We start from the raw sequence: 11,282 nt of genomic DNA, 5'->3' as shown, positions 1-11,282 counted from the left end.
TGGAAGTTTAAATAAGACTATAATAAATTTCCAGAACATGGGAAGTCTTTAATAAATGGCTGCATACCTAAGAATAAATAATATGTGCATATATTTTATATATGTGTGTGTATACATATATCTGCAGAAAAGTTAAAAACATCTGAAAGAATGTCATGAACTGCTGATTTCTTTTTGGTTTCTTGTAGGCATACCTAGTTGTGCGGTCAGCCAAAGCGACCCAAGTTCATCCGGTAAAGTCACACGCCTGAAGTAAGTGGGAATTTATTTGAAGGTATTTGCAATGTCCAAGTAGATAATTATCTACTTGATATCCACCATCGACTCTTGCTTGGATTGCTGCCATGGTCTCCAAGCCTTCATATTTGCCTGCTTCCCTCGTTTTCATGCTCCATGTTGCAGCCACAGTTATCTTTCCCTCTGAGAAGCAAAATAGCCTACTGGTTTGGAGTACAGACCTTGGACTCACGTATCTCCTTCAGATCCCAATTGCACCCTACTCCACCACTTTCTAGCTGTGTGACCTTGCACAAATTATTTCTTTTCTTTTTTAGAGGATTTCAACATTTTAACTTCTTTTTAATGTAAGTCACTTTTTTCAAGCTAGGAAACAGACTCAGAGTAAGACAATCTAGTCCTCTGAAGATTCAGGCTTTCTATTTTAGCAGAATGACATCATAATATAAGGTGCTAGCAATCGAGTTATAAATTCTAAATAATAACGTAGTAAACTCTAAATAAGACAGTTATGTAATACATATTCATATGGAAAAACTTGTCAGGAGCTCTTGCCAGGGCCAGGAGATGAAAAATAGAGCATGTTTTAATTACCAAATTGTAAGCTCAGTGAACATTTTTTGGGATGGGCCCATAAAATCTGGCCATTGCTATGTTAAACTTCTGTAAACCGCAGAATTCCTTAACCCTTAGTTAGCTTTGATTTTTGCTAGATATCCTGAGGCTGGGCATAGTCTCAATGTAACTCTTGTTCTAAGGGCTGAAGTGGGTGCTAGTCAGCAAAGCTTGGAATGTCATTTGAGGAGCAACCCCTAGAAGTAATCCTGATAAGCCCTAGAAGTAATCCTTTGGGTGCATAGTAGGCTCTGTGCAGGTGGTAAAATCTGAACAGGAATAGGAGAATTAATGATCCGGACTGGAACTGCCCAGTCTGCCCCCACCTTGCTGATGTAGACAGAAGGTGAGCCTGTGATAATGAGAAAGGCACCAATTGAGAAAAAGCACAGTGGTAAGTGCAGTGGCCTTGTAAGGGATCTTAGGAGAGCTTTTCTAAACTGAAGGCCAATGTAGCCATCACCTGTGCTGGAGAGCCTTGAGTATTTCACTTTACTACTGGGGATTCCAGCCAGGTTTGTGTGGGATGGCATCATAGCAGACTGACAACAGCTACAGTTGGAGTACCATGCCAGGCTACCAGTGGCAACACTTTGCTCACAGTTGACAGCAGGGGCACTCAAGACTCTGCCACCTAAATGCCACCCAGCCTATCCCAGCAAGGACCAGTGCTCTGGAAGTCTACTTCACTTCTTTTAGAATCTGTTTCCTTATCTGTAGAAGGGGACAATGCTGACAACCTCAAGGGTTTTGTGAGGGATTGCAGAGATAATGTCTGTAATGTGGCCCACAGTAATTGCTCAATAAATGGTGGATTAAAAATGGCAAGGGCAGTGAAGTAGCCAGCAGGAAAGTGGTTGAAGTGATGCGGGATTGAAGCCATGAGGTGATAATGAGCTGGAGAATGGGAGAAAGGATGGGAGATTTTGATGACAATAAAAAATGGCTATGAAATGACTCCTTGATCACAATTTTTTTGTAAGAAAGACAGAGAATGAGGAGCGGGTAGTCTGAGAACCAAGAAGTAATTGGAGTAGGAGGTTGTAGCCAGAAATTAGGCTCGTAGAGTTTAGAAATTCTAAAGTGGAGCAGCTTCATGCTTATTGGGTGGTCTAGGAAACTAACGGGTAGCAATGGCATATAAAGTGGCATGTGGTCAGAGGTTGTTGAAGCAGAGGCGATCAAAGGGCAGTGAGGCTAGCATGTTCAGTGAGTCATCCACAGACATTGATGTTGCTTACATGATGTTAGGGGTTGAAATGGAAAGGAAAATGGAGCCAGTGCCACAGCCAAGGTCTATCCTAATTAAAGGATGGCAGTCATTTATTTCACAAATATTTACTGACCTCTAAAACCGACAAGAATCCGGCTGTCATGGAGTTTACAGTCTAACAGGAGTAATAACAGACATTAATATTTTTATCTATAAATAGGAAGCTGTAAACAGTGATAAGAGCTATGAATGAAAAATAAGTGTTCTCTAAATGTTGTAATAGAAGGACCTCACCTTGCCTGGAACGTTAGGGGAGGCTTCCCTGAAGAAGTGATGAGGACTGAAAGATAAATTAGGGTAGATGGAAGTGGATGATGGGTAGGTAGAAGTCATGTTCCAGGTAAAGGAAACAGCATGTGCAAAGACCTGAAGCTAGAACATGTATAGTAATTTGAAGAACTGAAAGATATCTCCTATGACTAGAGCATCTTAAGTAATGCTCTAGCCGTAGGAGAGTGCTGAGGTTGGGTGGCAGGCTGCCTTAAGGATTTGGGACTTTATACTACGAGCAATGGTAATATTTGAATGATATGATCATAACTAAAAATAGTCAGGCCAGGCATGATGGTTTGCACCGGTAATCCTGGCATTTTGGGAGGCCAAAGTTGGTGGATCACTTAAGCCCAGGAGTTTGACACCAGCCTGGGAAACTTGGAAAAAACTCATCTTTATAAAAAATATAAAAAATTAGCCAGATGTGGTGGCACATACCACTACTGGTGGCACATCCCAGCTACCTGGGAAGCTGAGGTGAGAGGATCACCTGAACCTGGGGAAGTTGAGGCTGCAGTGAGCTGTGATCATGCCACTGCATTCCAGCCTGGGTGACAGAGTGAGACCCTGTGTCAAAAAAATCAAACACATAAGTAAATAAGATAAATTGTGAAGGGCCAGTTTATGTGTATGTTAGTATAGGGAATTGTATGTGTACGTGTATGTGTATACATAAAATATACATGTATAATATATAAACACATATAATAGATGTATACCTATATAATATATAAAAATGATACATAGATTTTACCACTTTAAAGAGTGTTGAATATACCATGGTTATATTCCAGAGTCCATACATAGATATCCAACTCATTCTTTTAAAAAAATATTATTACTAATACAAATAGAGATGAGGTGTCACCATTTTGCCCAGGCTAATCTCGACCTCCTGGGCTCAACCAGTCCTCCCACCTTGGCCTCCCAAAGTGCTGGGATTACAGATGTTAGCCACCAAGCCCAGCCCAACTCATTCTTGAGAGTTGCAAAGTATTCCATGTTATGGATGTATGATGACTTATTTAACTATTGCCCTATTGATGGACATTTAAGTTGTCTCTAATTATATATTACTTTGCAATATGCACTGTCCACAGTAGCAAAGACATGGAATCAACCCAAATTCCCATCAGTGACAGACTGGTTAAAGAAAAGTCTGATACGTATACACTGTGGAGTGCTATGCAGCCAAAAAAAAAAAAAAAACAAATGAGATCATGTGCTTTGCAGGAATATGATGCAGCTGGAGGTCATTATCCTTAGCAAATTAATGCAGGAACTGAAAACCAAATGCCATATGTTCACACTTGTAAGTGGGAGCTGAATAATGAGAACCGATGGGCAGAAAGAGAGAAACAAGAGACAATGGGTACGACCTGAAGGAGGAGGGTAGGAAGAGGGAGAGGATCAGGAAAAATAACTATCAGGTACTATACTTCGTATCTGGATAACAAAATAATCTAAACCAAACCCCTGTGACACCAACTTACCTGTATAACGAACCTGCACTGCACATGTACCCCAAACCTAAAATAAAAGTTGAACAAAATTGCAATATACTGTCCTAGAAATTTTTTCTCTAATATTATGTTTCAAATTTTATTTTTAATATTGTACTAGGAGTACACAAGGAATTGCATGAGGAATGTATGAATATATTATTCTAAAAATTTTAAAAATATAGAAATACGTAACAATGAGAGCAAATGCTTACATAGGCCTTACTGTGCCCAGCAAAACTCTAAATGCTTTAAAGAGATAAGCACGTTTACGCTTCACAACAATCCATGAGATAGGTACTGTTGTTATTCCATTTTACAGATAGGGACACTGAGAGCACAAAGAGGTCATGTAACTTGCATGTGGTCATACAGCTAGTAATTGTTGGAGCTGGAATCTTAATCATCTCATTATTTTCCTTCACCTCTACCCCAATTTAATGCCTTACCTCAAATGTGGCAATGGTTCTTTGTTTCATTTGCAATTTTATCTATCTATGTAAAACACATGCAAAATGTTAATTTTTTGTGCATTGGTTTGCTTTTTATGTAATAGATTAATACTGTGTTATCTTGCAACTAGCTTTTTCCATTTAACCTTGTGTCTTTGACTTTTTCCATATCTTTATTTTAAAATTAATAATATATAAACGTATTTTCATGGTAAAAGAGCAGAATAATACACAGGTATAGAGAGAGTAAATATTCTAACTTGCCTTTCCTGCCTGCTCTCTGACATCTCACCAAAAAAAAAAAAAAACCCCAAAAACAAAACAAAACAAAATCCAATAAACGACCAACTGTCCACAGTTTGGTGAGTGTCCTTACAGTCTTCTTTTCATGCATTTTGTGTGAATAAATAAGTATATATATATTGTAGTATGCTATATGTATTTTTATATTATAAATACATAATATATATTTATTATTTATTATTCATTCAATATGTATATATTTATTCAATATTTATATAACTGGATTCATTCATATTGTTATACAGCCTCTTAATTTCTTATTCATTGATTTAATTACAGTCATGATACATGAATACGTTTTTCTTTTGAAAGATTAGAGCATTACAGGGAAGTTGAACACTTCCTTCCTTTGATCATCATTGATTTCCTCTGTACCTCCTTTGTCCCTGCTCACTGTTTGACTTTTCTCCTGTATCTTTTTATACTCATTCACAAACAAACACGTCTGCATGTGTAGGGAATATATAATATTATTTAGTGGCTTTAAAAAATATGAATTGTATTATGCTATGTGTATTGATTTGCTATTTACTACTTTCACCCAACATAATGTCTGACAGCTTTTCATGTTAATACGTATAAATCTACCTGTTCTTTGTTTCATAGTATTCTACTATGACTACTATGATAAATAATAGGATATTCTACTAGAATAAATAGACTATAATTTGTTAGCCAATTCCCCATTGACACGGTTATTTCTAAATTTTTGCTAATGTAAAACCTGTTGTAATGACTATCTTATATGCCTCTCTTTCTTTTCTCCACTGACTTTTAAATACTACTTTTAATCAATATTAGGTTCTTAGGAATACTTGAGTTTGTTTAGTGATTCTCTATTTGGTTCTATTGATTCATTTATTTATACCTTCATCCACGCCACACTTTTCATTTCTGTATTTTTATAATATGTGTGCTATCTGGCATTGAAAGACCCTCCTTATCTTCTTTCATTTTTGTGGTTAGTTTAACATATTTACTATTTTAATTAATTTTAAATGCAGATTATCATGCCCTTGTAGGATCTTATTAGCATTTTTATTTTGTATTTCATTGAGTCTACAGATTTAACCAGGGAGAGTTAGCATCTTTACATGAATGAGTCTTTCTTTATGTGAATAAACATAGTATGGCTTTCCATTTATCCAAATTTTTAAGTCCTTTAGTAATGCTTCATAATTTTCTCCATCAATATATTGAACATATCTTATTTGTTTTAAGTCTAGATACTTTATTTTTGTTGCTACCATCAATAGAACTTTTTCTTTCATTTCATAATTACTATAGGAGTATATGAAAGCTATTGATTTTTGTGTGTTGTCTTGTGTCCAACAACTTTACTTGTAAATTCTCTTTTTAATTGATTCTACTGGATTTTCTTGGTAGAAAAACAGATGATGTACAAATACTGATAGTTTTCTCTCTTTGTCTTTAGCCTGTGTATCATGTGTACTTTTTGTGTTTTAATGCATTGTTTAGGACCTCCAATTTAAGATTGAATCATAGCAGTATCAGATATCGTTATTTTATCCTTCCCTTTAATGGGAATGCTTCTGAAATTTCATCAAGTATTATGTTTGCTGTGGGTATGTGGCAGTTACCCTTCATTAAGTTAAACAAACTCTCTTGAATTTCTACCTTTTCTAGGCTTTTTAAAAACAAGAATGGGCCGGGCGCGGTGGCTCAAGCCTGTAATCCCAGCACTTTGGGAGGCCGAGGCAGGTGGATCACGAGGTCGAGAGATCGAGACCATCCTGGTCAACATGGTGAAACCCCATCTCTACTAAAAGTGCAAAAAATTAGCTGGGCATGGTGGCACGTGCCTGTAATCCCAGCTACTCAGGAGGCTGAGGCAGGAGAATTGCCTGAGCCCAGGAGGCAGAGGTTGCGGTGAGCCGAGATCGCGCCATTGCACTCCAGCCTGGGTAACAAGGGCGAAACTCCGTCTCAAAAAAAAAAAAAAAAAAAAAAAAAAAAAAAAAAAAAAAAAAAAAAAAAAAAAAAAACAAGAATGGTCACGCCTGTAATCCTAGCAATTTGGGAGGCTAAGGACAGTAGATAGCTTTGATCCAGGAGTTTGAGACCAGTCTGTGCAACATGGCAAAACCACGTCGCTACAAAATACAAAATAAATAAATAAATAAATAAAATTAGCGACGTGTGGTGGCATTTGCCTAAACAGAGTACCACCTACTCGGTGGGGGGCTGAGATAGGAGAATTGCTTGAGCCTGGGAAGGTCAAGACTTTTGTGAGCCGTGACTGCACCACTGTACTCCAGCCTGAGTGACAGAGCAAGACCCTGTCTCAAAAAAAAAAAAAAAAAAAAAAAAAAGAAAGAAAGAAAAGAAAACAACAACAACAACAAAAAAATAAGAATGGATAAAAAAGCAACGCTTTATCCATTGCTTATTCATCTGTAAGTTTGACATATAGTTTTTCCCCTTTATATTATTAATGCATAAAATTGGACTGATAGCTTTAAAATTTTTATAAACATTTCCAAATGTACATAGCAGTAGAACGTATAGAATAGTAGAATGTACAATAAAACCCCCTGTGTACTTGTAACTCAGCTTTAGTAGCCGTGAACATTTTGCCATCTTGTTCCAACTATCCTCTTTCCCTCTTTCATGCTGGAATATTTTAGGCGAATCAGGAATATCATGTAATTTCACTCCTAAATATTTCAGTATGCATAGCAAAAGAATTATAGCAAAAAGAACATCTTCTTATATAATCACAATGCAATTATCACACTAATACCCTGTGAGTAATCTAATTTTTCTAATTGTCTGAAAATGTTTTTGCCATTGAGGTTTGTTGGAATCAGGATCCAGTTGAGGTCACCTTATTGTATTATATCTCTTAAGTTTCTTTTAAAAATTTTTTAAAGCTGAAATCAAACAGTACCTCTTCTCTTTTATTTTAATGACATTGGCTTGTTGAAGAAACCTGGCATTTGTCCTCTAGACCGTCCCACATTCTGGATTTGGCTGATTGCTTCCTTGAGGTGTTATTTTACTTGTTTTTGTATTGCCTGCTATTTCTTGTAAACTCAAATGTAAAGTTAAAAACTTGATTAGACTGGGCGGGGCAGCTCACTCCTATAATCCCAGCACTTTGGGAGGTATTTTGGGAGGTGGGTGGATTGCTTGAGCCCAGGAGTTCAAGATCAGCCTAGACTATATGGTGAAACCCTGTCTCTACAAAAAATGTAAAAATTAGCTGCTGTGATGGCCCGCGCCTGTAGTCCCAGCTACTTGGGAGGATGAGGTAGGAGAATCACCCGAGCCTGGGGAGGTCGAGGCTATAGTGGGCAGTGATCATGCTACTGCAGTCCAGCAGGGTCAACAGAGTGAGACCTTGTCTCCAAAAAAGAAAAAAAAAAGACTTGATTAGATTCAGGTTTAAAAAATTATTATTTGTCAAGAATATCTCATGGTTGTTACTATATACTCCTTTTACATAATTTGCAGTTGTCTCACTTTTAGTAATGCTAAAAGTGGATTGAGTCAGTGACAGTCTGATCCCATCATTTTAAAGTTCTCCAGCATCCTTTCACCTAATGCATTGCTTTGCCATTTATTTGATAATTGTTATCTGAATCAATTATTTCATTAGAGGTTTCAAAGTTGTGATTTTCTAATTGTATCATTCTTTTAGCATTCATCAGCTAGAATTCCTCTGTAAGAAGAGCTATTCCTCATCTACTAAGGTTATTTGATAAGCCTAAAATACAGTTTCTATGGGAAAGACATGGTAAATTTTTTTTCACAGAACAGTCTTTATTATTGATCATATTTAAAAATTATTTGCATAATTATATATTGAATTGTAAATGAGTATCATACGCCAACCTCCTTTTGGAAGGCAATTCCTTGTAGCACTATAGAACATCTAATTACATTGCAAAAAGTATCCTTTTTTGCTATGGATAAAGAAAACAGTTAATGGTATTACTGTAAATATCAGGAAGGATACAAAAAAAGAAACAAGATTTCTTTTTTGTCTTCAAAGTGTTTTCCATGCAGTGAAGCACTTGCCGTGTTGAACTGAATGCACTACTGGAGAATGTCCAGGGTCCAAGATGCTCTTGAGAGATAAGACTAGGCTTTCCAAACCAAAGACTCAAAGGAATCATGCAACCCTCTTAACGACTGGTATACCGTCATGTGCCACTTACCAATGCCGTCTCTCCAGAAAACCATTCAAGACACTTAAAAAAAAAATCAGACTTATATGATAAATACAAAATGAAAAGACACCAACTGGTATCTGACACGACTATTGGCAATGTCTGTGCTATGTGAAAGCACCTTTAAAAAGAGCCTATGCGGCAAGAGATAAGTGTCTAAAGATTCAAAATGAATCAACGGTATTGGATAACAATATAAATCTCAACTCAGAAGCTGCCTCAAGATTAGGTGCATCTTCAGTTAATGTAACAGGAAGAAAAGACAATGGATTTTATTTTATTAATTGTATCCACTTACAAACCAACCTAAGGTCACCTGATGTGTAGACACAATGAGATTTTTGTTGCTTATAGTCTTTAATTGAAGTGATGATAAAGGAAATAGAGCTATTTAAAAACAAAACCAAACAGCTATTTCTGTCTAGATTAAGAGGTGGCCCCCGGTATGGGATTCACATTTTGAGTGGCCACTTGCGGTGCAACCTCCATGATCCGGGGTTTGTCTATGATTTTGGCTGCGCGGTTGCCCTTCTCTACAATCCCAATAATCCATGCTTGGTGGCCTTCACCATATTTGGGAGACTTTATCTCTGCACAGAACCGAGCTGCTTGCTCACGTGGTAAACAGATCAGAAGGCCGCCTGAGGTCTCCGGGCAGGTCCCGTGCATGAGGCCAAACATGTTTCCGCAGGCCTTGCTCACTGCAGCCATCTTGGCCAGCACCGGGAGGTTGTGAATGATGAACGACACCTCGTTTCTCTGCTGCTTGGCCAGGTTCTGCACATGGCCCAAAATCCCGAAGCCTGTGATGTCAGTGGCCGCATGGGCGTTGAATGTGTGCATGAGTCCTGCAGCTGTCCTGTTGAGCCTCAGCATATTCATCATCGCCTCCTGGTAGGCCAGCTCTACATCTTCTTGGGTGACAACTAGCTTAATCTTATTCAATTTCTCAGGAATATCCAGCCACTGGTGCACAGCCACTGCCACCTGTGTCCCAAGGGGTTTTGTCAACACCAGCACGTCCCCTGGCACTGCATTGTTTGGCATGATAAATTCATTGGGCTGGCAGACAGTGGTAGCGACTCCTCCCAGGACAATCCAGGGGTTTAGTACTGTTTGGCCGCCCGTCACAGATGTTCCTGCTTCCTCAGCTGCGTCTTTAAAACCTTGGATAATCAGAGGCATCACTTTATTCCTTTCCCTGTCTGTCATTTTATTACTGACTCCAAGGAGCATCAGCATATTGTCACATTCTGTGACCCGCATTGCGTAGAGGTCACTGAGGACATTGGTACATGCTATCCTGCCCATCATGTAAGGGTCGTCTACGATCGGGTAAATGTAATCTGTGGTTTGAACCAAGGAAAGCCCACTGTGCCTCAAAGGAATGACATAAGTATCCATTCCAATGCCAAGCCTTGGCGTAATGGCTCCCAGAAACTGCTCATCTTCTTGAAAGTGGTTCTCCTGCAAAGATTCCAGCAATTTCTGCAGGACATCTTGGGGCACTTTGCAGCCTGTGCCCTTCAGTTCAGTGAATCTGGTTAGCCGGAAGCTCTTGTCCAATTCGTAACTTTCCGGGTTAAAGGACTCCCACGTAGACATGGTTCTGGGGCCCGCTCTCCTCACAGGTCAGCCCCTGCCCTCCCTCTGCGGGTTGGCTGGGTTTTTTACGGATCCACCGGCTCGCTTTGCGCCCTCCGCCTCCTCCCGGAAACGGGCCGCGGGCCGCTCCCACAATGCACCAGGCGCGGCCGGGTTCCCTTAAGCGTCGCCTGAATAAAAATGCCCTCCTGGCGGCAGCGGCAACAACGGCCCGGGCCCGCGCCCGGACGCCTCGGGGGCTCGCCTGGTCGGCGCGGCCCTGCGAGAGCCGGGCCGCCGCGCTCCCCCCGGCTGGGCGCGCGGCGGTCCCGACAAGGTAAATTTTTAACTCTTTTTCCTTTAATTGCCAGTTTTCCAAGGAAGGAGTTAGTGCCCTGTTCCACACTGACGTATCTGTAAATGTGAAACCTTCCCTGCAGTCCTAGGATTAGCCTATTGGGGCATGATGAGTCTTTTTAAATCTACTGCAGGATTTGAGCAACTAGTATTTTATTTGGCATTTTAAAAATCTGTGTTTATGAATGAGATTACCTATAGCATTGATCCTTAGTTGGGCAAAACTACTCCTCAAGAAGGCATTTGGAAATAACTGGTGCTTTCGGTTGTCACAGTTTATTGAATGTGTGTTTATTGGTAAAGTCCTACTATAATTCAGTAAAGGGTGACGAGGGATGGTAAATGAAGAATTGTCGCAACAAAAATGCCATTAGCACTCCTGTGAAAAATGCTGGCCTGTAGTTCTCTTGTGCTTGTCCAATTTTAATATCAAGCTTATACATTTTTATATCAAGGTTCATATGTGAGATGGCCTATAATTTTCTTTCTC

General features: G+C 39.2%; 1 protein-coding gene across 1 annotated transcript; it reads right to left on the bottom strand.

Annotated features, from left to right (window-relative positions):
- Positions 1–8,462: 8,462 nt before the first annotated feature.
- Positions 8,463–10,620, bottom strand: LOC101038883 (selenide, water dikinase 1). The gene has a single exon (XM_010346370.3). It carries the CDS (start codon positions 10,454–10,456, stop codon positions 9,278–9,280), a length of 1,179 nt encoding a protein of 392 aa, XP_010344672.2. The 5' UTR covers positions 10,457–10,620; the 3' UTR covers positions 8,463–9,277.
- Between the last annotated feature and the right edge of the window lie 662 nt (positions 10,621–11,282).

This window comes from Saimiri boliviensis, chromosome X, assembly GCF_048565385.1.
Source record: "Saimiri boliviensis isolate mSaiBol1 chromosome X, mSaiBol1.pri, whole genome shotgun sequence".
NCBI lineage: Eukaryota > Metazoa > Chordata > Mammalia > Primates > Cebidae > Saimiri > Saimiri boliviensis.
The sequence above is the reverse complement of the archived record's forward strand: the minus strand, read 5'-3'. Positions and strand labels throughout refer to the sequence as shown.

What these genes read in the sequence shown, in the direction of transcription:
- LOC101038883 (XM_010346370.3), bottom strand. Translation starts at nt 10,456, where the DNA reads ATGTCTACGTGGGAGTCCTTTAACCCGGAAAGTTACGAATTGGACAAG.